Source organism: Mauremys reevesii, linkage group 22 (assembly GCF_016161935.1).
Source record: "Mauremys reevesii isolate NIE-2019 linkage group 22, ASM1616193v1, whole genome shotgun sequence".
Taxonomy (NCBI): domain Eukaryota; kingdom Metazoa; phylum Chordata; order Testudines; family Geoemydidae; genus Mauremys; species Mauremys reevesii.
Genome location: NC_052644.1, coordinates 3941025 through 3966120, shown reverse-complemented (window position 1 = coordinate 3966120; position 25096 = coordinate 3941025). Strand labels below are relative to the sequence as shown.

General features: G+C 62.0%; 1 protein-coding gene across 4 annotated transcripts in view; it reads right to left on the bottom strand.

The window, feature by feature from the left end:
* Positions 1 to 595: 595 nt before the first annotated feature.
* Positions 596 to 25096, bottom strand: part of PLEKHG2 (pleckstrin homology and RhoGEF domain containing G2) — a 33173-nt gene continuing 8672 nt past the window's right edge. For 2 of the 4 annotated variants that reach the window (XM_039510622.1, XM_039510623.1), the window contains exons 3-18: positions 24786 to 24886; positions 21411 to 21477; positions 20240 to 20286; positions 19765 to 19915; positions 17872 to 18003; positions 17359 to 17541; positions 16661 to 16753; positions 15890 to 15976; positions 15577 to 15610; positions 14760 to 14861; positions 14354 to 14455; positions 13627 to 13668; positions 13135 to 13172; positions 12398 to 12673; positions 9746 to 11174; positions 596 to 7898 (exon numbers count right to left, since the gene is read on the bottom strand). In XM_039510622.1, the coding sequence (XP_039366556.1) occupies positions 5389 to 7898; positions 9746 to 11174; positions 12398 to 12673; positions 13135 to 13172; positions 13627 to 13668; positions 14354 to 14455; positions 14760 to 14861; positions 15577 to 15610; positions 15890 to 15976; positions 16661 to 16753; positions 17359 to 17541; positions 17872 to 18003; positions 19765 to 19915; positions 20240 to 20286; positions 21411 to 21477; positions 24786 to 24886 (5394 nt within the window). In that variant the 3' untranslated portion in view covers positions 596 to 5388. Of the gene's footprint in view, positions 7899 to 9745; positions 11175 to 12397; positions 12674 to 13134; positions 13173 to 13626; positions 13669 to 14353; positions 14456 to 14759; positions 14862 to 15576; positions 15611 to 15889; positions 15977 to 16660; positions 16754 to 17358; positions 17542 to 17871; positions 18004 to 19764; positions 19916 to 20239; positions 20287 to 21410; positions 21478 to 22585; positions 22658 to 24785; positions 24887 to 25096 lie in introns of those variants that run through there. The other 2 variants (XM_039510626.1, XM_039510625.1) reach the window with 2 other exon arrangements.

Sequence of the window (25096 nt, the reverse complement as noted above, 5' to 3'; positions counted from 1 at the left end):
TCTCACAGCCCTCAGCACCTACCACCCGCCCTCGCACACCCACTGGTCACACTGAGATGTCCACTGAGCTCCCATGTCATCCTCCCTCTCCTCGCCACGGCTCGGGGGGTCGCGTGGGTCCAGGAGGGCTCTCAGGGCCCTGCCTCAGGAGGGGGTGGCACAGTTGAGAATGGAACCCAGGAGTCCTGGCCTCCCTCCGCTAACTGTTGATCTTCCCTCTCTCCTAGAACTAGGACAGGAACCCAGGAGTCCTGGCCCCCTTGCTCTCTCTGTTAGATCACACACCGACCCAGACCTGGGAATGGAACCCAGGTGTCCTGGCTCTCACTGCTAGACCGCATGTCAACCAAGACCTGGGAATGGAACCCTGGAGTCCTGGCTCCCTCCTCAACCACCAGCCTGCATTCCTGCCCAGACCCGGGAAGAGAAGCCCAGCAAGCTGGCCGCCAACTCACTGGTCTGAGCGCGGCACCCGGCATAGGGCCGGTTTTGCATCATAATGTTCCAAAGGCTGCATCTTGCTGCTTTTCCATTTGCAGGGGTGGGGGTGTTATTCGGGGCCACATCAAACAAATCAGCCGATTCGCTGGATGGCTCTGAGGACAGGCAGGAAACGACACCAGGAAAGAACTAGACGAGGGGCGGCAGAGATTGAAGCCGTGCCGGGGGGACGAGGTCGGAAAAATATGTACCACGTGGCCCAGCTACAAAACAGGGTAAAGCAGATGTGGGGGAAGTGGGAGGGGGGGTTCCCCAGTGGGTGGGAAAAGGAAGGGCCACCTCCACCACAATTCCTCCCCGGGGCTGAGATTCACCCCTCTGCAGCGGGACAAACCCCCCCACGGGAAGTCACTGGAGTTAGGACAGTTCTGTGTCTGTACAGCACCTGACACAACAGTGTCCTGGGCCATGACGGGGCACCTAGGTGCTGCTGTAATACACCTAATAGCAATAAAAATATACAGCACCTGGCACAATGCGGTCCTGGGCCATGACTGGGCGCCTGAGTGTTACCGTTAATAGCAATAAAAATATACAGCACCTGGCACAATGTGGTCCTGGGCCATGACTGGGCGCCTGAGTGTTACCGTAATACACCTAATAGCAATAAAAATATACAGCACCTGGCACAATGTGGTCCTGGGCCATGACTGGGCGCCTGAGTGTTACCGTAATACACCTAATAGCAATAAAAATATACAGCACCTGATACAATGTGGTCCTGGGCCATGATTGGGCACCTGAGTGTTACCATAATACACCTAATAGCCAAACAAATGTACAGCACCTAGCACAGTGGGGGTCCTGGACTATGACTGGGCTCCTGGGTGCTACCGTAATATAACTAATACTAATACTTCTGGCACAATGGGATCTGGGCCATGACTGGGGTGCCTGAGTGCTACCATAATACACCTAATAGCAATGAAAACATGCAGTGTTTGGCATGAGGGGAGGGGATGTCCTGGTCCTACTCTGATGCAGACAATAATAATAATACCCTGGAGGAGTGGCTCGATTTACAACCAGGCTGAGGGAGACAGAACCCCCGGTTCAGGGCTTAAGAGGATCTCAGACTATTAGAGATGAGGCAGAGACCTAATGTGGCGGGGAGGGGGGAGCTTATCCCCCCTTTGCTCTGCAGCACCTGGCGCTGGCCACCCCCAGAGCCGGGATACCGGGCGAGACTGGCCTCGGCTCAGCTCCAGTCTGGTGCCCCCTCTGATGTAAACCGAGTGGAAGTGAGATCAGAGTCCGGTCCATGAACGAAGAATTGCTACAAGAGCAATGTGAGGGCGGGGGAAGCTCAGTCGATTTCATTAACCGAGGAGACGTACTGCCCTAGGGTGGGTTAAAACCCCTGAAGCTGATGAGCTAACCGCTGCCCTTCACTCAGGTTCCGTGTAAGATACAACAGCGCTCTCCAAGCTCACGGCAAACCACAGCCACTCCAGAATTCAAAAGCCTTCAGTGGAGGGGAGTTTGGCAGAGTATAGGTTTCAGGCGAAGAGTCTTGGGGGCACGGCCCAAGGAGAGAGAGAGAGAGACAGAAGCAGAGAAAGACAGACACACACCCAGGATGTGTGCTGCTGCATGGAAGGAAGTGACCTCCTGTTTTTTGGGTCCACCTGTGTTCAGAGATACAGGACTTTGTACGGCCCCTTGCAAATAAACAGCATTGCCTCAATGGTGCCAGATTCTATCGTCAATTTCTCCGCCCAGCTGGAACAATTGCGGCCCCCCAGCTTTGACTGGCTGCTTGAGCCAAAAAGGGCGGTCGGACCTCCATGGGGAGGAGTTTGTTGATAGCAGAGGGCTTTATAATTGAGCAAAGGCAGAACAAGATCTAGCAGGAGGGAGTTGAAGCGAGACACATTCGGACTGGAAACAGGGAGGGGGCAGCACGTTTGTAATGGGGCAAGGAGCTAACCAGTGGAGCGGTTCCCCAAGTGACCGGGCAGATTCTCTGTCTCTCAGAATCTTTAGATCAAGACCAGGTGCCTCTTGCTAAAGATTGGCTGGATTATACAGAAGGGCAGAATGGTGCCTTCCGGCCTTTTAAAAAAAAAAAACCTACAAGAGAAGGAAACTAACGGCATTTTAAAACTGGCCATGACATCTTGGACGGCTTGCCCAAGGCTAGCATTGCCCCTAGCAGTCAGAGCAGACAAAAGTTGAATCTCAAATGGACGAAAACATACAGGCTCATCCATTACAGGCGGTAAAGGAGGTAATAACCCTAGAGATTTTTTTTTTCTCCCCAAATGGTGGGCTGTGAAATAATTTGTAGAAACATGTAGCTAAATGGTTCCATCTGGAAGGCTCGATATTAAATACCGGAGTCTCTTTAACTACCTGCTGCTCCAATTTAAAATCTCCTTGTGAAACCCAGCTTTAGAAATGAAGCAGAAAAACTCATTGCAAACAGCCAGAAATAGATGTACCGCTTTCAAAGGAGTCAATGTTTATTTCACTGTCCGCATATTATTGCTACCCTGTTCCTGATTTCCTCTTTTAGGGAAAGCGCGGGACACACACACACACACACTCTCTCTCTCCCCTTGTTAATTTCAAGGAAAACGGGCAGGGCTTCAAACATTCCAAGATGTTTCATCCAAATCACAACCCAGGATTGCTATGTCTGGATGGATTTTACTATAGAAGTGCAATATTTAAGCAAACTTATTTTGCATCTTGAACTGGTCAGAGAGATTGACTAGAATCTCACGGCAACTCAGCTCCAGGGAAAGCTGGGAAGAAACTGAGGGGTGGTTTTGAGTTACAGGTTTTATGGGCGTAGGGAAGGGGGAAAAAATCATTCTGGAGTAATTTGGACCAGTTGCCACTCTGTAGAGATTAAGAGCTGGAGATCCACCTAATTTAAACGGGGCGTCTTACACCGGACACAATGGGACCAGATTCCCAGCTGGACATTGAGCTGGTGATTTCAATGTTGATCTGATACAAATACTTCAAAAAAAAAAAGTTCTACCCGACTGTCCCACTGCAATTTTTATGGGCAAATTTTCTGAATTTAAGGTGCGTTTAGGCCTCGGAAAGAGACGGATGCGGCTGCCTTGCCATTTCCAGCACACCCTGAGGCCAACTCTTAAGCGTGTGTTGAGGACACATCTGTGGTTCCCTTGCAGAGAAAACAACGTCCACTTCCTACACATTTGAGGGCAGGCAGACTAAACAGCACCAACTTCAGCTCACCAGAACTGTGGTTTCAGTTTGTTAGATTAACTACAGAAGCACCTGGGAAAACTGAGATGTCTGCTGTGCCCAGAGCAAGCTACGCACCCTGCCCCGAAGAGTCCACAATCCCCATGGGGGAAAATGAGGCACAGGGCAGATTAAGTGTCTAGACCACAATCACACACTAGGAGTTTGTAGCAGAACTGGGAATACAACCCCTGGCCAACAGCTCACGCAGGTTTAAGAGGGACTCGTGTGGAGCTGGGGTTCTGCCGGGGGAGGCCCAAACACCAGAGCGAAGGCACAACAGGGATGGTGTGGCTGACACAGCTCAGCATCTCAATGCGCCACAGTCCAAAGACTGAAACTGACCCCTGGGTCTAGTGATCTGAGCCGGGCTCCATACAACTTAACGGGGACAGATGCGGCGGGGCTGGCGGCTCCGCACCAGGACAATGGCCTTCCCCAGGCCTGCTGCCCTCGCTCTGCTGGGCTGCTTCAAGGGGAGTTTGGCTGAAGCAAGGATTTGGCCCGGAAGACACTTTGGTTTTCACACTTAAAAGCAGGAAAATAGTTGGGTGCATTCCTGCTGCCCCCTGCTGGCTCTCTGTGGGTCCACATTGCTCCCTTCTGGCTCGGGGGCGTGCATGCAGATCCCCCTGGTGGCTAAGGAGGTGTGCATACGTCTGTACTGCCCCGTTCACGCGCCTGCCCCCTACTGGCTAGGCTTTTGTGTGCGTTTGTGTCCCCATAGTGCCCACTCCTCTTTACAAACACCCACACCGCTCCCTTTGGTCCCGATGCAGGCCCAACCCGCCGAGGAACAAGCCAGGCGGTTAAAACCACCCACAGCCAGAACCAAATGCCGTCTGCCTCGTGAGAGGGCTTGCAGGGCAGAAAGCCCTTTGCCTGTTGGCCTGTGGGTGCCGTGGCCACCTGGCCAGGACCAGCACAATCAGTTGGGGGCACACGGCTTTTACAGACCGGGCCCCACCGATTCCTCCTGGCCTGGAAACCGTTGCTTAATTGCATGGATGGACTCTTGAGTTCAGCTGTGTTATCCACCCCACTGTGCCTCTGAAGTCACTCAGGAAACCAGATCCCCAGCTGGTATCAATGGGCCTCATTCCATTGGGGGTCAATGGACGTCGCTCCATTAAGGTCAATGGACCCAGATCCCCAGATGGTATCAATGGGCTTCATTCCATTAGGGGTCAATGGATGTCACTCCATTAGGGTCAATAGACCCAGATCCCCAGCTGGCATCAATGGGCCTCATTCCATTGGGGGTCAATGGATGTCACTCCATTAGGGTCAATGGACCCAGATCCCCAGCTGGCATCAATGGGCTTCATTCCATTAGGGTCAATGGGCCCAGATCCCCATCTGGTGTCAATGGACGTCGCTCCATTAGGGTCAATGGAGCCAGATCCCCAGCTGGTGTCAATGGGCCTCATTCCATTGGGGTCAACGGGCCTGGATCCCCAGATGGTATCAATAGAGTAGGGCCAAATTACCCTAGCTGGGGATCTGGCCCCACCTCTGCCAACCCCAGTGGGTCAGTAACAATTCATCCCCCCCACATACCATCCAGCCCCAGAAATATATCACCATTGGTCCCCGGGCACGTGCAGAGCCGGGAGCGCTCCTGCAGCCGTGGCTGTGAACCCCCCCGCCCGACCTGGGCCGTCACGTTTTCTGCGGGGTCTCTAAGGTGCTGCCGTTGATCCGCCTTGCGCTGTGCTGCCCGGGCGCCGCCAGCGGCGGGTGGGTGAGGCTGACCTGAGCGTTGCTGAAGGAGGCGATCCGGCCGCTGCCCCCGATCTGGATGTTGACGGTGGTGGAGTAGCTGGCCCGATGGGGTCCCATGTCCCGAGCCGAGTCCGCCCTCACTTTGGGATACTCCTCCGGTGAGCCCGGCGCCCCCATGCTGCCCGCCCGGTCAGCGTACCTGGAACGCAAGCCGGGGACGTCCGGCCACTTGATGCCATCCAGTTCGTCGGGGCTGGGGCTGGGACTGGGACTGGCTGAGTTGCTAGCGGGCGCCCCGGAGCAGCACCCCGCCCTGGCTCCGTCCCTAGGGGACGGGGGGCTCTCAGGGTTTCCCCTCGGCCTCCTGCCTGGCTGAGGTAACGTGGCGGAGGGGTGGGAGGTGGGCTGCAGGGGGGAGGAGAGGCGGAGGGTGGAAGGCTGGGTGGGGACATGCACGGGGGCGAAGGAACAAGGCCGCGGGGGGGCGCAGCCACCTCTCCCCACTGCGGGGCGCTGGCTGGAGGGAGGCGGGGAGCACACCCGGGGGCAGGCCGGCGCTGGAGACTGGACCCTGGAGCTGGGCTCTGAAGTGGAGGAGAAGGGGGCGAGCTGCTTAGCCCGGGGGGCCGGGCACGTCCCCGAGAGACGGTCGAAGGCCAGCAGCACGGCCGAGCCAGACGCCAAGGGGATGGGCTCCCCCAGCCAGCTGGAATCGCGGCAACAGCCCGGGGGAGAGGGCGACCCAGGGCTGGCACAGGGGGAAGGGCAGACGCTGCGCTGGGAAGGGTCCCGCTTGCTGGTACAATGGGCCCAGGCATTGGCCTTCTCACTGGGGAATGGAGCAGATGGGGGTGCTGGGGCTCTGGAGCCCAGGGGGCCAGGGGGCAGTCTCGGGACGGCTGAGCAAGGAGGCAAAGGCCTGGTGGGTGCTGGGGTCTCTGTCGACGCAGTCTGGGTGCCAGGTGGTCCCAAGGGGCAGGGGGATGGTCTCGGGATGGCTGAGCAAGGAGGCAGAGGCTTGGTGGGTGCCGGAGTCTCTGCTGCAGGAGGCAGGGTGCCAGGTGGTCCCAAGGGGCAGGAGGACGGTCTCGGGATGGCTGAGCAAGGAGGCAGAGGCCTGGTGGGTGCCAGGGTCTCTGCCGCCGGAGGCTGGGTGCCAGGTGGTCCCAAGGGGCAGGATGGTCTCGGGATGGCTGTGCAAGCAGGCAGAGGCCTGGTGGGTGCCGGAGTCTCTGCTGCAGGAGGCTGGGTGCCAGGTGGCCCCGAGGAGGCACCATTTCTCTTGGCCAGGCTCTGGCTGATGCAGGAGGCAGCGATGTACCTGGAGATGGCCGCGGCGCTGGAGGAGAGGCGCCGGTGTGCCGGGGAGGAGGTCTGGAGGCGCGGCAGAGCCGGGAGGGGGCTGCGATCCAGGCCGGAGCTGGGCGAAGTGGGAGCTGACCGGGCCACGGAGCGGCTGGGCTGGGCAGCTGCAGCCGAGGACGGCTCCGGGGATGGGTGGGCCGCGCCCGTGGCCCGGGAAGGCAGGCGGGTGCCCCGGGACGGCAGAGCTGCCAGGGGCAGGGCATTGCTGTGGAGCGGAGACGAGGATCCTGCAGCACTGGAGGGTGTCGCCGGCGGGACGGGGTCTGGCGCAGAAGGCAGGGACGCCTCTCCAGTCCCACAGCGGACAGGCCCCAGCGATGGTTGGGGGAGCAGCTCCTCAGTGCCAGGCGGGGAATCCCTGCCCAAAGCCAGGGCCCGCTCCTCTGGCAGCAGGACGGCGATGGGCCCACTCTGCTCCCCCACCGGCTCCGGGGGGCCAGCGCCAGGGATGGAGGTGCCTGGCCCCAGCAGGTCGGGCTCGGCGGACGCGCCGACACACGCAGGCTGCCGTTCCGCCGCAGGGCTGGAGGAGGCCGCTGCGACCGGCCCAGCCACCTCCGGCACCTGCTGGCTCGGGGCTGCTTCCCAGAAGGGAGAGGAGGCTGCCGTCTCCGCGGAAACCTCCCCAGCGCTCGGCTCACCCCGGAGCCCACAGGCCGCCAGCCCGGCTTGGCAGTCCGGCACCGACGGGCACCCGGCTCCCTCAAAGTCCCCGGCTTCGGGTGTCGTGCCAGTTCCACTGGTAGCCTCGGGAGCCGGCGGGGGAGAGCTGCCCGTGCCAGGGCCTTCTCCAACCGGGTCGCCTGGGCTCGGGGGGTCCCCGCTGAGCTTCGGGGGCGATTCCACCAGCGGCGGGGGAGGCGGAACAGCCGCCGGGGGGGGAAGCTCCTGCAGGGCGGCTCCCGGCTCCTCTGCCGGGGGCGAACCCAGGCACCGGGAAGCCAGAAGAGGTGCAGGCCCGTCGCTGCGCAGATCCAGGGCGTTCCCTCGGGCGGCGGCCACCAGCAGCACGTTCTCCTGGACGCAGTTTACGTGCAGGGGGGGCTCACGGATGAGCACATGGCCGTAAAGCCGGGGCTCGCCTGGGGGAGGCAAGGGGAGAGGGGTCAGCAGCTCCCTGTCGGCTTACGCCCCTTAACCCCACGTGAAGCCTAGTGGGTAGAGCACAAGCATGAGCTTCAGGAGACCCGGTTCCAGTCCTTGCACTGCTCCGGGGTGACCTTGGGCAAGCCCAGTGCCTCAGTTTCCCCATCTGTAAAAAGGGGACCCAATTTACCCCCCTTTGTGAAGCACTTGGAGACCTGCTGAGGGGACGAATATTATTCTCTCGCCTACTGCAGGGCTGAGCATGCAGCCCCGATTTACCCCTGAAGCTAGGGGTGCAGGGACCCAAGCAGGACAGAGCCCAGGGTCAGACCCTCCCCCCGCCAAAGCTGGTGTGAACAGGCATTAGGAACCACAGAAGTCAAAGGAATGGTGCTGATTCCCACTGCCTGGGGATATTACCCCGGCTGGGGACCCGTCCTAGCCAATCAACTCCTGAATCCCTTTGAGCAGGGAACTCCGCCCATCGTGCGAGCGCACCCCGTGCCAGCAGGGGGGGCTGCGGTCTCTCGCGCATACCCACATACATTGCTCAGATGGCAGCGTCCGATTTCACCAGAGCCAACACCCCACCGCGCTCTGCTTTCCCAGCAGCCCTTCCCATCTGCTCTCAGGCCCCCGCAAGGAACATTTTCTTTCCTGGGCGCCGGTCCCAGGACAGCTGCTTTTGTTCTGACACTGGGGGGGGGAGAGGGGGAGGCCTTGCTTGCAGGAGGAGCAGCCTGCAGGGGTGACCACCAGCTTTCTATTCTGATCCCCCCTGCAATGACTGTGTGTGCGCGTGTGTGAGACCGAACGGGACCCAGCTGCGCCTGTGAACGCTTCCTGCACAGGGCTGATGAGTTGCAGGCTGCAGGGATAGTCCCCACCCACTTAGGGGAGTTGGGACTAGAACCCACGTCCTTGCAATCCACCCCACTAGGCATCTCCGGCTTGAGCAAAAGGAAAGCCCCGCAAGCTGGCCGCTCCCCTTACGCCTCAAGCCTGCCACAGCCGGCACAAAGTCCCCTCTGCAGCTCCAGGCAGCTCCCTCCACCCCTGGGCCCCAGGACAGCTTTGCTCAGGCTCCGCACGCCCATCTTCCTGGGTGGCTCTGTGCCGGCCACATGCTGCAGGTCACTGCGGCAGGGACCCGTTATCTAGTCCTGGGACAGGCCGGGTGGCTCCGGGGCACAGTTCGGCCTGCTCTGGTGTCCAGGCACCCGGGATACCAACGCTCGGACAGCAGAGACTGACGTAAGGAGGGATCCAGATACACAGACCTGGGAGGCAGGGGGCAGGGAAAGCCAGTGGCCGGGGAGCCGGAGGCAACCAGGCCAGGGCTGCTGGAGGCTCAGATCCTGCCCCGATTTGGACTCCATGTTACCCCATTGCCCTGGGATCCATCATGATTCTCCACACAGCCTAGAGATTTGAAGGAGGGACTGGCTGGCTCAGGGGGGCACGGAATGGGGCACGGAGCCTTTCCCCTCTAGGAGGCGCCAGCTCTGATCCATCCGAGGGTGGGGGACTGGCTGGCTCGGGGGGGCACGGAATGGGGCACGGAGCCTTTCCCCTCTAGGAGGCGCCGGCTCTGATCCATCCGAGGGTCGGGGACTGGCTGGCTCAGGGGGCCGTGGAATCGGACACGGAGCGTGGAGCAGTGGGGAGAGGGAGAGCCACGGCGCAGAGAGCCTGGCATACAGAGTGACACCCTGAGGTGCCCTACAGAGGGGTGGAGTTCTCTGACACCTGGGGCTGCCCCGGGCCCCTCCCAAGGCCCCCCTCCAAACCGTGCCGCAGCAGGGGGGTCCTACCCCACCCAGCCACAGTCCCTGGGACTCACAGCGAGGGAGGCAGGGCCCTGGCATCTCCTCCTGCAGGCTTTCCAGGGTGCCCATCCTGCTGGGTGCCGGGCGGCGCGGCCCGTCCTGCGGCCTCCGGGCCGTCTTGGCCCGGCTGATCTTCTCACTGTACATCCGCGCCAGGGCCTGGACCTTGCTGAGGATCCGCTCCGAGTTCTCCAGCAGGCAAGGGGCAGTGTCCTCGTACAGCCCTGGCAGGGGGGCGTAGCCGGCGGGCGGGACACCATCGCCCCGAGGGACCCCGTTGCCACGGGGCAGCCGGGGCGGGGCAGCCAGATCCGATTCCTCCACAATCCACAGGGGCTCCAGGAACGGTGGGGGCTCGCGGGTGGCCGCCGGCCCTTTGCTGCCCAGCTTCATGCGGGGGGTGCACGTTCCCAGGGCGTCCGCCGCCCCCCGCTCTTTCTCCCGCCAGGCCCGCCGGATCTCCGCGCACGACTTGTACTCGGGCTCCTGGCTGGCAGGGGGCGGGGCAACACGGCTGGCAGGCTGGCCCCGCCCCTTCCCAGCATCCTCTTGGTTGGCGTCAGCTTCGGTGCCTCGGTCAATGAGCTGGCCCCGCCCCTTCCCAGCATCCTCTTGGTTGGCGTCAGCTTCGGTGCCTTGATCGATGAGCTGGTCCCGCCCCTTCCCAGCATCCTCTTGGTTGGTGCCATGGATGTCTGGGTTGATTGGCTGGCCCTGTCCCTTCCCAGCATCCTCTTGGGCCTCTTGGTTGGTGCCAAATTGAGTGCCTTGATCAAAGGCCAGGCCCTCCCCCTTCCCAGAATCCTCTTGGTTGGCGTCATGAGGGGTGGTGTTTGGGTCAAGAAACTGGCCCCACCTCCTCCTAGCATTCTCCTGGCGGGCAGGGCGGGCTTTGGCACAAGAAGCCCTGCCCCCATCGCGGTCCGTGGCACCCTCCTGCTGGGGGAGGCGGTTGAGGTGGAGCACAGAGTCCCGCACCACCCCGGTGGGGGCGGAAAGGGCGCCCTCCCGAGTGGTGGGTTCTGGGGCAGCCTCGCCCGCCTCATAGTAGCACTTGATCTTCTCGATCAGCAGCCGGTCGTCTCGGGTCAGCGGCGAGCCCCGCGCTGACCCATCCCCGTACGGGGGACAGGCCCCATCAGTGGAGCCGAGCTCCCCGCCGGACGCGTCCCGCCCTGCTCGCAGGGTGTTATCCCCTGCCAGGACCTCTGGCTTGCCGGCGGTCTCCTCTGCACCCAGGTCTTCTAGGACACAAAGAGGGGAAGGGCCCCGCTCCTCCTTTTGCTCCTCCTCCGATTCGCTGTGGGGGGGATGGCGCGGCGGGAGGGGTTGCGTCAAGCCGAGGCTGCCACGGCGAGGCTCGTCTCCCCCAGCGGCATCTCCCTCCTGAACCTCGCTTCCCTCGGCTCGTTCTTCCAGCACGGCTCGGCTCAGAGGCGGATCCTGGGGGATCAAAGCAGACAACAGCAGGGTCAGAGCCAGGCTGGGGGGATATTTCCCAGAAAAGGATTGTTCCATTGGAAAATCGTGATCTGTCAAAACTGGACCCCCGCTGGCAGGAAACGGGCGCATTTCTCGCCTCGAAAACACCTGGGGGAAAAAGTTTCTACATTTTTTAAATGAAAAATTCCAGTTTTCCAGTTCAAACCATATAATAAAAAAATAGAAATAATAAAAAATTAGGTAACGCGGCAGTGGGGGGGTGAATCCTTCATTACGCTCTTTGTTTCCATGTTACAAAGTGTTACCTGGGGCGGGCAGGGCTTGAAAATCACCCCAAAATGTGTTACGTCATTTATGGAGAGCCCCGAGTTTAAAAAAAAAAAGGATCAAAAGTGAAATGAAATGTTTGAAATGACCGGAAGGGAAACAAATGTCCAACGGGCGAAAATCTTTGAGATTTTGATTTTACGTCCCGATTCGGGAAGGGAAAATGTTTCGATCTCTTGACCGTGTTCCTAGGATGAGCAAAGTTTCCCATCCAGGTCTAGCTAACAGATCCTTGTGGTTTCACTTAATAATCACACAGCTCCTCGAATCATGGGCTTTCGGGGGAATCTCGGCTTTGATTCAAAGCCCAAAAGGAAATTGCCAGCCCTCCTGCTTGCACAGAAAAGGGTGAAAACGTGAGCTCAGAGCAACAGAAAGAACCCTTGACTCTTACGATTTCTCAGGCAAAAATCGCAGGATTTCTCAGCCAAATCTCAGGCTGGGCGGAAGGCTGATGGCGCAGTGCTGGCAGAGCCGGGGGAGAATTTTCACAACGCGGTTTCGGATCCCAAGTCCCATTTAAGGGACCTGGGAAGAATCAGACTCCGAAGGGCCCAGTCGCTTTTGAAAATGGGGCTTTTGCTCTTAAGTCAGGTGCTTTTGAAAATGGTACCCAGGCCCTGCTCTAACCACTAGACTGCACTTCCCTCCCAGAGCTAGAACCCAGGAGTCCTGGTTCCCAGACCGACCGCTCTGACCACTAGAACTCACTCCCCTCCCTCAGCCAGAGACAGACCCCAGGAGTCCTGGCTCCCAGACCCACTGCTCTGACCACTAGATCCCACTCACCTCCCTCAGCCAGAGACAGAACCCAGGTGTCCTGGTTCTCAGCTGAGCCCCATCCACTAGCCAATGCCGCTTCTACCTTCTCTCCCATTATGCCCCTTCTCACGTACCTGCTCCGGCTGTGGAGTGGGGCTCCCAGGGTGCTGCTCCCCCTGCCCCCATGGTGTCTCCTCTGTCCCCAGGTCCCCGCTCAGCCCCCTCTGGCTGAGCAGCTCCAGGATCTCCTCGGTGATGGACAGCGGCTCCTCGGCCAGGCAGAACGGGGGCGACTCGGCATCCTCGCCGGGGTCCGACTCCTCGGCCACGCTGGAGTCCAGGGTGCAGACGCTGCCCGAGAGTGCCAGGGGTGGCGAGGCGGGAAACAGCTCCCCCTCGCTGCCCGCGTGCTGCAAGGGGAACAGGCCCCAGGCTGCTAAGGATGGCAGTCCCGGACTGATCCCACCCCCCGATCCCTCCCTCCACGTAGGCCCCCCAGACCTGGGCACTGGGTGGGGAGAGGAAAGTGAGGTTATTCGCCTGTTTTAACCCCCCTCTCCCGGCCAAGCTGGGGATAGAACCCAGGAGTCCTCACTCCCAGCCTCCCCCCGCACTAACCACTAACCCCCATTCCCCTCCCAGAGCTGGGGATAGAACCCAGAAGTCCTGGCTCCCAGCCGCCTCTCGCTCTAACCACTAGATCCCACTCCCCTCTCAGAACCAAGGAGAGAACCCAGGAGTCCTGCCCCCACCCCCTGAGCTGGGAGCACAGCACACACCTTCCAACTTCCTACCCCGGCACTGAGACCCTATTGGCAGCACTAAAACACTAGCCGGCGAAGGGAAACCCCAGAACACACCAGCCCCTTACCTTCAATTTGGGGGTGGCTGGGAGCCCCCGACAGCGACCTCGGCACAGAAGGGAAAGAGACAAACCCACAGTTAGACACCTGAGCAGCTGGCCCCGAAACCCACCAGCACGGACCCGTCTGGCAAAACAAGGGCTGGCCCCGCCAGCGCCTCCTGGGCTCAGGTCCTGTCCCGGGCTCTTAGGAACACGGGAATTTTCAGATCAGATCAGACTTGGGGCCCATCTACCCCGGTATCCTGCCTGCATCAGAGAAAAGAGCAAGACTCCCCTCTAGTGGGCAGTGATGGGATAAGCCAGTGACTGCCTAACCCTCCAGGACGGCTGAGGTCCATAACTCAGGACTGGTTGCATGTTGACGCAGCCAATTGAGGGGCCTGGTTGGGGGGGAGCCCAGGGCTGGGATAGCAGGGAGGTGAGGGGGAGCCCAGGGCTCAGTGGGGGCTGCGGGTCGGGACTGAGGGGCACCAGGAGAGCGGGGTGTGGGATACTTACCGTTCTGCTCCTGCCCCATCTGGCTCAGCTCAGTGGCCGGCTCTGGGAGCAGAAGAAGAAGCATTAGCTGAAGTCCCCCGGGGGCAGGGAGAGGGCGGGAACACCTCATTAAGGCCACTCAGGTTCCACCCTGCCAGGAAGAGCTGGGGCGGCTCGGGTCACCCGGGGAGCTCCCCTGTGTGGCCCACCCCAGCAGGCTGAATGACAGCTGGGGAAACTGAGGCCCAAAGGGGGGGACGAGACTTATACAAAGTCACACAGGGAGTCTTTGGCAGAGAACCCAGGGGTCCTGACCCTGTTGTTTCCAGCTCTAGCCACTAGACCCCATTTCCCTCCCAGAGCTAGAGAGAGAACCCAGGAGTCCTGGCTCCCAGCCCTCCTTCTCTAACTCTCCAGATCCCGCTCCCCTCCCAGAGCTGGGAGTCAGGACTTCTGGGCTCTCTCCCCAGCTCTGGGAGGGAAGTGGGGTCTAGTGGCCAGAGCGGGGGGGGGCTGGGTTCTCTCCCCAGCTCTGTCATTTACATGCCTCAGTTTCCCCATCGGAGGGCGGGGGGGCTCTATCTTCGTGGCCCAATCAATCCTTCCCCTGTCGGCTGAGCCCACTGACGGGGAGGCCCCATTTGCATGAGTTGGGAGGTGCCACTCCCCCGCCCCCCCCGCAAAGGAGCTGGGCTGAGTGCCAGCAAACTCCTCTCCTGCCGTCCCGTGCTGGCTCAGGGGCACTCACCGGACTGCCTGCGCCCCCGGCGGTACTGAGTGGCGCCGTCCAGCTGGACGACGGGGCAGCTTTTGCGGGCTCTCTCCGGGCTGCACATGAATTTGGGCGGCTCTGAAACGGGACAGGAGAGCCCAGATCAGGGAGGAAACCTGCCCCACCCCTGCCTCTGGCTTCTCTGGGGCGCCAGCCCCCACTCTGAGCTGCAGGGGCTGGGTCAGGATCCCCCCCCCACCCCCGGCCCAGGCCCTGAGTGCAGCAGGGTCCTTGCACATGGGGGGCATGAGCGCCAGGTCCCACCCCCACCCCGCTGGCGTCCTGGCTCAGCTCAACGGGGCGCTGGCCTGGCCTATGGCTGGGACCCCCCCCCTCATTGCAGGAGCTGCTGCACCCCGATTTCCCCCCGGCCCCTTCGTACCTGACTGCCGCCTGCCGCGGGGGAAGCCCCAGGCGTCGTCCATCCTTGGAGAGGGGGCCGGCGTCTTCAGGGGCTCTGGGCTGCAGCGGATCTCCGGGGAGCCTGGTACAGATGAGGGGTTGGAGCGTCTAACGCCGCCGCCCCTGCCCCCCTCCCCAAACGCTGTCCATGCTTCAGACCCCCGGCAGTCCCACGAGCCCTGTGCTCTACTCATACCCTGCCCAGCCCCTCCTCCTGCCATCCCCTCCCTTCCTGTCACTCAGCAACGGCCTCAAGGCTACTGGCCTACAGCAGAGGTGGGGGGCTGGGAGTCAGGATGCCTGGGTTCTCTCCCCAGCACTGGGAGGGGAGTGGGGTCTAGTGGCTAGAGCAGGGGGGGCTGGGAGTCAGGATGCCTGGGTTCTCTCCCCAGCTCTGGGAGGGGAGTGGGGTCTAGTGGCTAGAGCAGGGGGGGCTGGGACTCAGGACGCCTGGGTTCTCTCCCCAGCTCTGGGAGGGGAGTGGGGTCTAGTGGCTAGAGCAGGGGGGGCTGGGAGTCAGGATGCCTGGGTTCTCACTCCAGCTCTAGGAGGGAAGTGGGGTCTAGTGGTTAGAGCCAGGGGGGCTGGGAGCCTGGACTCCTGGATTCTCTCCCCAGCTCTGGGAAGGGAAGGGGGTCTAGGTTTGCTGGGAGTCAGGACTCCTGGGTTCTCACTCCAGCTCTGGAAGGGGAGTGGGGTCTAGCGGTTAGAGCGGGGCGGGGCTAGGAGCCAGGACTCCTGGGTTCTCTCCCCAGCTCTGGGAGAGGGGGGCTGGGTGCAGAGAGCCGCTCACTTACTTTGGAAGCTGTTCTCCAGCAGCACTTGCTTGGCCTGTAACAACAAGGAAAGGGGGTTACACACCTGGGTGCAGTGCACAGCGCCCCCTGTGGGGTTAAGAGGGGAGCGCGGCCTCCGGGGGCTACTGCACACCTGGCTGCAGCATGCAGCGCCCCCTGCAGGGGTAAGAGGGGAGTGCAGCCTCCAAGGCCCAGTCCCTTGTTGGCCCCTGGCTGTGGCCGGCTGCAGGAGGCAGCCGGGGGCAATGGCTCCATTAGGAACAGGAGTGAGGTCTAAGCAGAGACCCCTTAGCTGCATCCTTCCCCTGCTCACCTTCTGAGGGATAGATGCTGGGTGGTTCTCGACGATCAGGCGCTTCAGGTAATGGATCCACAGCCGCTTCTCTTCCTGGTTCCTGGCCTGCAGAGGGGACGGGGGAAGTAACACCCATAGCTGATTTGCAGAGGCGGGGGCTGGTTATAAAGGGACCCCTCATCCGATGCTGAGATGCAGCTACCTCTGGGGTGGGGGGCAGGGGCTGGTTATCCAGGGATCACTCGCCTGGTGCTGAGATGCAGCTGGCTCTGGGGTGAGGCACGGGGGCTGGTTATACAGGGACCCATCCCCTGGTGCAGAGATGCAGCCACCTCTGGGGTGAAGTGTGGGGGTTGGTTATACAGAGACCCCTCACCCAGTTCTGAGATGCAGCTACCTCTGGGGTGGGGCGCGGGGGCTGTTTATACAGGGAAACCGAGGGGCAAGTGCCAGGGGATCTCCAGTGGCCACAACTTGTCAGGATCTCGGCTGCGTCTCTCTGGCACAAGGACAACGCGCCCTACCACCACCCTGGGGCAGTGAGGAGAGCGCCCCCTTCTGAGCCACACCCCACCCCCTGCAGCCCCACAGGGGATACAGGGGGTGGGATCTGCACTCCCCCCCCCCACCCATACACCATAGCGCCCCCTAGCGCCGCATTGGGGAATTGCCCTTGGAACTCATTGCAAGGGCAGAGTCCCGTCCCCCTCCTGCCCCCTCCCCCACACAACCCCACTGCTGAGCCCCTGCCCCCTAGCGCTGCAATATGGGGGGCGGGGGGGCACTGACCTGCACCACGTGCTGCTGCTTGGGGATGGTGAGGTCCGAGATCTTGAAGCTCAGGGGGTCCTTGAGGGTCTCCAACAGGGCCAGGTTACAGCACTGGGGGGGGGGGGAGCGCAGCATGACCCCCACTCTGGCCGCCGGCCCCTCACGGGGGCAGGAGACAGTGCGGGGGCCCGGGTGCAACAGGGGGGAGCTACGGAGGGGGAACAGCCCAGGGGCCGGGCACCCCTCCACGGGGCCCACACGGGGCTAGTACAGACCACAGGGGACGGCTGGGGAAAGCCAGCAGGGGTGAGGGGGGCCCCCCGCCCGCCAGTGTATTTGGGGTGCCCCTCCCCCTGCCTAGCCCCCAAAGGATTGGGAGCCCCCGCCCCCTAAGGGAATGGGGTGCCCTTTCCCCTGCTCACCCCCCAGAGCACAGGGACCCCTCAACCACCCCCCAGAGAATAGGGAGCCCCGTCCCTCGCCCCCTCCGAGAAGAGAGCGAGCCCTGGCCACGCCCCCCCCACGGGGATGGGGTGCCCCTCCCCCTTCCCATCCCCCACAGGATGGGGTGCCCTTTCCCCTGCTCACCCCCCAGAGAATAGGGAGCCCCGTCCCTCGCCCCCTCCGAGAAGAGAGCGAGCCCTGGCCATGCCCCCCCCAGGGATGGGGTGCCCCTCCCCCTTCCCATCCCCCCCAGGGGCGGGGCCCCCCCTTACGAAGATGTGGCTCTTGTAGACGAAGGCCGGCCCGCGGCGCTTGGCAACCAGTAGCATCTTGCTGAAGAGGAAGAAGGCGCGTTCCCGCCGCACCCGCTGCACCCGGAACTGCCCCTCCAGCACCAGCTCCCCGAAGGCCTCCAGCTCCGGCCCCATCCAGCCCACCAGCAGCCCCTGCAGCTCCTGGGGGGGACACGGCCGCAGATCAGCCTCCGCGCGGGCCGGGGGGGGGCTTGGCTGGATGGGGACCCCGCCAAGGAGGTGACCCGGGGGGAAGGGTCCCTGGCATGGGAGGGCTCGGGGAGGGGGGCAGCTGGGGGTCCAGCCAGGAAGGGACCAGGAGATGGGGGAGACTAGTTGGGGTCTGCCGAGGGGGTGACCCGGGGGGGGGAGGAGATCCCATCTGGGAGCCATGGGCGGGGGGGTGTTGTGGAAACAGCTGGGGTCCGGCCAGGAGGGGCCCTTGGGGGGAGGAGGTTGAGTGGGGTGGTAGGACAGTGCCCCCCCCCTCACCTGCAGCCGGGCGGCGTGTTCCTGCTTGCGCTTCATGTCGTTGATGTACCAGGCCACAGCCGTCATGGTGATGGTGGCTTCCTCCACCGCCTCGTAGCCCGCGCTGCTCCGCTCGCAGTGCCGGGCCAGCTCCTGGGGGGCGGCAGGAGAACGGCCCCTCAAGCACCCACCGGCTCCCCCCGTGGGCAGCCTGGGGGGCCTGGCACAGACGCCAGGGAGAGGCCGAGCTGGGGCCTCCGGGCAACAAGGGCCATGCCCCTGGGGGAGCTCCCAGCGACTCCAGGGCCTCTCCCAGCAGGGTGAAGGGGGAGCGGGGCGGGAGCTCTGGCTGCGGGGTGAGCTCCCAGTCTCTCCCAGCAGGGGGCGCTGTGGGGAGCGGGGCAGGAATGCTGGCTGTGGGGTGAGCTTCCAGTCACTCCCAGCAGGGGGTGTTGTGGGGAGCGGGGCGGGAGCTCTGGCTGTTGGGGGAGCTCCCAGTCGCTCCCAGCAGGGTGCTGTGGGAGCGGGGCGGGAATGCTGGCTCCCAGCAGGGGCGGGAATGCGGCCTGTGGGGGGTGCTCCCAGTCACTCCCAGCAGGGGGCGCTGTGGGGAGCGGGGCGGGAACGCTGGCTGCGGGGGGGAGCTCCCAGTCTCTCCCAGCAGGGGACACTGTGGGAAGCGGGGCGGGAACACTGGCTATGGGGGAAGCTCCCAGTCTCTCCCAGCAGGGGGCGCTGTGGGGAGCGGGGTGGGAACTCTGGCTGTGGGGGGAGCTCCCAGTCGCTCCCAGCAGGGGGCGCTGTGGGGAGCGGGGCGGGAGCTGGCTATGGAGGGAGCTCCCAGTCTCTCCCAGCAGGGGGCGCTGTGGGGAGCGGGGCGGGAACTCTGGCTGTGGCAGGAGCTCCCAGTCTCTCCCAGCAGGGTGCAAGGGGGAGCGGGGCGGGAATGCTGCCTGTGGGGGGAGCTCCCAGTCACTCCCAGCAGGGGGCGCTGTGGGGAGCCGTGCAGGAACTCTGGCTGCGGGGGGGAGCTCCCAGTCTCTCCCAGCAGGGGGTGCTGTGGGGAGCGGGGTGGGAACTCTGGCTGCGGGGTGAGCTCCCAGTCGCTCCCAGCAGGGGGCGCTGTGGGGAGCGGGGCGGGAACTCTGGCTGTGGGGGGAGCTCCCAGTCTCTCCCAGCAGGGGGCGCTGTGGGGAGCGGGGCGGGAACGCTGGCTGTGGGGGGAGCTCCCAGTCTCTCCCAGCAGGAGGCGCTGTGGGGAGTGGGGCGGGAACGCTGGCTGTGGGGGGAGCTCCCAGTCTCTCCCAGCAGGGGGCGCTGTGGGGAGCAGGGCGGGAGCTCTGGCTGCGGGGGGAGCTCCCAGTCTCTCCCAGCAGGGGGCGCTGTGGGGAGCAGGGCGGGAGCTGGCTGTGGGGGGAGCTCCCAGTCTCTCCCAGCAGGGGGCGCTGTGGGGAGCGGGGCGGGAGCTGGCTGTGGGGGGAGCTCCCAGTCTCTCCCAGCAGGGGGCGCTGTGGGGAGCAGGGTGGGAGCTGGCTGTGGGGGGAGCTCCCAGTCTCTCCCAGCAGGGGGCGCTGTGGGGAGCGGGGCGGGAACGCTGGCTGTGGGGGGAGCTCCCAGTCTCTCCCAGCAGGGGGCGCTGTGAGGAGCGGGGCGGGAACGCTGGCTGTGGAGGGAGCTCCCACCTGGGCAGTGCTGGGGTCTTTGCTCCGTGGATTCCTCCGTCTCACCTCCCCATCACACTCGCTCCAAGCAGGTGCCCGTTCCCAGAGCCCTTTGCAGGGAACCTGCGTACCCCACCTGTGCCTCTGCCCACCTGAATCTCCCGCAGCCCAGGGAGAGGGGCAGGGGGTGTCAGCCTGGCCCTAGAGCTGGGGCGGGGTGGGGGGGCCTGGCCCCATTGGGGGTGTCACCCACCTGCAGCAGGAGATGGTATTTGAGGATCCTCTGGACGGGTTTCAGCAGGTAGGACTCCAGGGGCAGGGAGTGGCACAGCGTGGCCTGGCGCTCCCGGAAAAACCCCGCCAGCACCTGGTTCTCCATGCACTCCCGTAGCACCGACACCGAGCTGCGGGGGAGACGGGCAGGCTAGCCGGGCACCGGACCGGTAGGTGGTGAGCGATGGGGGACGGTGCTCGTCCCCCCCCAGCACTGGGCGAGGGAAAGTGCCCACTTGCCCTGGCACCAGGGGCTGCCCGTCCTGGCACCGGGCGAGGAGGCATGCCTACCCGCCCCGCCTGGCTCCTAACACCCCTGCCCCCTTCCCCAAGCAGGGTGGGGGGACACGCTCGGATCCCACTGGCCCATGCATCCTCTCCCTCCTCCCCCGGCCTGGGGGGGGGGCATCGATCCCCCAGCCCTCCCCACTCCTGGACTGGGGACACCTACTCACTTGGGGTAGTTCATGCAGTACAGGGTGTAGATGTCAAATTCCTCGCTCTGCAAGAGACAACAGGGGGTGTCAGGGGAGGGGGCTGCGCCGGGGAGGGCAGGGACGGGACAGGGGCACGGAGTGAGCGGGGTCGGGAGGCGGCAGCCGGGGAGGAAGCCGACGTGCAGAGAGGGAGGAGGGTTTCACAGCCCCTCTCCCAAGGGGCACCCAACTCCCCCGGTGCTCAGATGCGGCCACCTCTGGAGTGGGGCGCAAGGGTTGTTCATACACCAATCCCTCGCCTAGCACTAAGATGCATCTGCCTCTGGGGTGGGATGCGGGGAGGCTGTTTATAAGGGATCCCTCACCTGGCACTGAGGTGCAGCCACCTCTGGGGTGGGGCACTGGGGATATTTTTATAGGGATCCCTCACTTGGCTCCGAGATGCAGCCGCCTCAGGGGTGTGGCGCTCCCAGCCTAGACTCCGTCCCCGCCTGTCTGCTCCACTGTGCTTGGCTCCTTCATACTTCGTTCCCACCCTTCCAATCTCCCACTGAAGTTCCCAGACCCCAGATCGGCCCCCCTCTACTCTGGCTGCACCCCTCCGACCTCAGGTCAGCCTCTCCCCAACCCTCATCCCTCCCCCCCATATCCCTTGATAACCTGCCCCCCCCAACCCCAGCCCGGCAGGCATCGCTCCCAAGATCCCCTTAGTGGAAATCAGTTTGCTCCATCCAGCCAGCCTCCCCCACTCCATTCATCCATCCAGCATCCCTCTTTCCCCCTCCAACTCCCATCCATCCATCCATCTATCCTTTATCCACCCAGCCCCCATCCTTCCACCCCTCTGTCCCCCCAACCACCCTTCATTCTTTCCATTCCTCCTTCCCCCCTCCCTCTCATCCTTCTTCTCTCAGCCCTCCCCCGCCAAAGGGTCCCCCTAACCAGACCGGGGGGCTCACACCCCCTACTGCTCTGCTCCAACTCCCCCTGGTTGGGAGGGGCCCCTTTCTCCTTGCAAAAGGCTTGGGGGGGATTAGATGACCCATCCCTGTCCCACCCCTCCATCGGCACCTGTACCCAAAGTTGAACAGAGCTGGAGGGAGCTCGTGCAGTACACACCTGGGTACACTAGGGGGTGCAGGAGAAGTGGGGCGGGGGGCAGGGAGGGGCAGGACAGGCGGGCCCTTACCCGTTGCACGAAGCACTCAGCGATGGCGTGGGCACTGCTGCTGCTCTCCAGCTCTTCCAGGAGCTCGCTGCACAAGAGGGAGAAACAGGGCAGGGGGTGAAGCCGCTGATGCAAGGGGCACACAGTGTAAAGGCTGTTTCTTAGGCGGGGGGATCTGTGTCATCGAGAGACCCCTCTGCACGCACCCAGAAACTGCGTCTCCAGACTCCAAATTTGCATGTAGTTTGCATAATGGCACTCCTATACAGGTTGGCACTGGCTGGATTCGAACCCGTGACCTCAATGTACAAGGCGCTGAGGCCACGTCCCTGAGCTGTGCACCTTCCCGTCCTTTCAACGCAAGCAACAGGTGCAGGATTTCTGCTGCAAAGGTCCAGTTCCCACCCGCCACCAGCATGAAAGGAGAATTCCCACTCGCCGCTAGCAGTATAGGGGCCATGACACACAGCGGGGCAGTGCTGATTAGAGCCAGTAGAGGGCAGCGGCACTCACATGCTTAGCAGCCAGGCCAACCCTCTCCCAATGCTTTTAGGATGGGGGTGAATTTACACAACAGGTGGGTTCTCCGGATTCTGGACACACCAGGGTCTCACTTCTCTAGGGCGCCCCTGCTGGGCCACTGGGGTTAGGGAAAACTGGGAGGGGAGCGTGCCCCGCCCCCCCAGTGAGCTCTCCCGCTCCCAGCCGCACAGCGCCCCCGGGCTAGAATCAGCAGCCATGGCCAAGGGCTGCAACTGCCAAGAGCCCGCAGGACCGGTCCCTGTCCCTACTCAGATCTGCCCTCGCAGGGCCCCTCACCCCAGCCCCAAGTCCCGTGCCTGCCCCAGAGCCAGGCTCCCTCCCCCACCCCCACTGTTAACCCTACGCTTCCCTGGGGATAACGGCGGCTCTGTTCCGAGGGAGCCCCCCAGCCAGACCCCTGCCCTGTCCCTCCCATGGACCCCCGGCCATCAGCGCCCTGAGAACACCCACCCCCACCCCACGCCCTCACACGGCCCCGCAAGGAAATGAGCTCCGGGAACAGGCTGCAGGGGAGAAACCAAGCCGCATAGGGCGGAAGGTGTGGGGGTGGGAGGGGGAGGATCCCTCACTGATCCACCCTGCCCCCTCCAACCCTCCCCAGCCAAACACTGCCATGGGGGGGGGGGCATCCCCCACCCCCTCCTTCCACTTACTCGTTTCTGCATTCATTCCTTCCTTTCAAACCCGGCCCCACACTCACCCTAAACCTGGCTGCAACAGATACCCTGCAGTTCCCATAGACCTGATTCCCAGCCCCCACCCCTGCTCTAACCACTAGACTCCACTCCCCTCCCAAAGCTGGAAATAGAACCCAGGAGTCCTGGCTCCCAGCGCCCCTGCTCTAACCACTAGACCCCACTCTCTGTCCAGAGCTGGGAACAGAACCCAGGAGTCCTGACTTCCAGCCCCCCCTTCTAACCACTAAATCCCCACACCCTGTATTGCAACCCCCGTTTGCACTCTAATGCAGTCGTCCCCCTCCCCACCCTGACTAAGAAAACTGCTCAAGAAAGCAAGGACGCCTCTCCCCATGACGAGGTGTCCTGGGTGGGGCCTGGGGTGGGGGTGTGAAGGAATGCCCCCCCCCATCACACTACTGAGCCCCCCGCTCGGCATCCGACTCCTTCCCCTACAGGGTTAAGCACCCCGGGCTCGGCTGCCGGCCCACGCAGCTGAAATACTTAAACAGCGGCAGATGGGAGTTCTCGCTCTTACAGGAAACAACCTCCGCCCCCCCTTTCCCCTCCCCCACCCTGAGAATAGAGTTTGGGGGGGGGAGGGTGGCCCAGAGCCAGCCCTGGCTGTAAACCGAACACGCCACGCAAACCAAGTGCCCGGCCCCGAGACGCTTCGTTCGCTGCCCCCCACCAGCAAACCGCTGGGGCGTCCTGCCCCCACCCAACAAAGCGCCCAGATCCCTGGGGGAACAGCCCTGGGCTTTTTAAAGTGTGGGGGGGTGGGGCCTGGGAGACCGGACTCCTGGGTTCTATTCCCAGCTCTGAGAGGAGAGCAGTGACTAATGGCTAGAGTGAGAGGGGCTGGGAGCCAGGGCTGCTGGGTTCTGTTCCTGGCTCCGGGAGAGGGAGTGGGGCATAGTGGTTAGATCTCACCACACATAGGCTTGGAGGGGTTCCTCTTAACCCCATTGTTACAGCAAAGGAGAAACTGAGGCATGCCCAGCTGGATGGCGGAGCCCACCGCATCTCCAAGGATGCTGAAACACTGGGGCAGCAGAGCAGAGATACAGGAATACTCCGAAGAGGGAGAAAGGGTGGGGGGCAGCCCACTCCCATGGGGAGAGCATCGGAGTGAAAACTCACTGGACATTTTCCTAAAAGATCTGCTCTGGGAATTATTTGGGGGTAGGTCTCTGGCCTATGCCAGCCAGGAGATCAGGCTACATGATACCAATGGGCCCTTCTGGCCTTGGCATCTATGACTCTATGAACAAGCCACTCCCCTCTCTGGGACTCAGTTTCCTCTCCCCATCCTTTGTCTGGGAACTCTTTGGGGGCTATTTTAACATCATCTAAAAGTCAAAACATAATGAACTGAAACATTAACGTCAAAATTAAACATTTCTTGGCACTGTTGAAACAAAACATTTCGACTTCTCCCCGTTGAGAATGTCACTGAAAGTGACACAGTGCCGCGAAACGTTTCAATCTCAGCACAACATTTTTCCAATGGAAAAACTGTTCCATCGAAAATTCTTCTACCAGGATTCGTTCCGGTGTAGGTTGTGTCCGCCCAGGACAGGAGGGCTCCCTACATGAAGGACGTGGGAGATCTTGTGCGATCGCCTTTTCCGTGAGCGTTTGCATGGCAGCCGGGAGCGTTTGTGAAAACGTCTCTGATCCCGAAAGTTTCACCAATTAAAAAAATGGAGAAATTCCCCCATGCAAAAATTAAAAACGTTGTGAACTTTGAGAGAGTTGTTTGAGTCAAAGAAACCATCAAAACTGTTCAATCTGTCATTTTGCTCAAGGTTCCTCCCCACGCCCGGAAAATTTTGACTTTTGGGGCATAATCTTGAATTTCAGCCAGAGACTAAAATATTTCAAGTCAATAGTCGTAGCTAAGGTACCTTACGATCTCATTCTCTATGGGCCAGGCTCTCTGATTGGACTACATCTCCCATGATGCACCACTTTCTCCTCTCTTAGTGAGGCCATGCTGCATCATGGGAGATCTAGATCTCGAGGTTGCAGGTTCAATCCCCACACGGGGGTCACTGTTACCAAAGTTGTGGGGAACTCAGAAATCAACTCAATACCCCCAGTAAGTCCCTCTCCCAATCGTCTCCCACCATTCTCCCCCTGCCCAGCAGGCACTAGGGGGCAGCAGACTCACCTGTTGAACTCATAGATGTCTTCGATGTTGCAGAACAAAGTGCTCACTTGCTCAGGTTTGAGGGGAAGGTGTCCACTGTCTATGATACAGCCAAGATAATCCTGCAAAACAGGAATGGGTCAGACCCTGGCGTTCCCGGAACGCCTCTCCTCCCGCAAAGCACTTTGCAGCCATCGCCAGGCAACACTGCAGCATCATTTCATCCACGGTGCAGATGGTGGCTGTAGGGCGGGGCATGGCAGCTGTTTATACAGGGATTACTCATCTCAGCACTGAGATGCAGCCACCTCTGGGGTGGAGCCTGGCAGCAG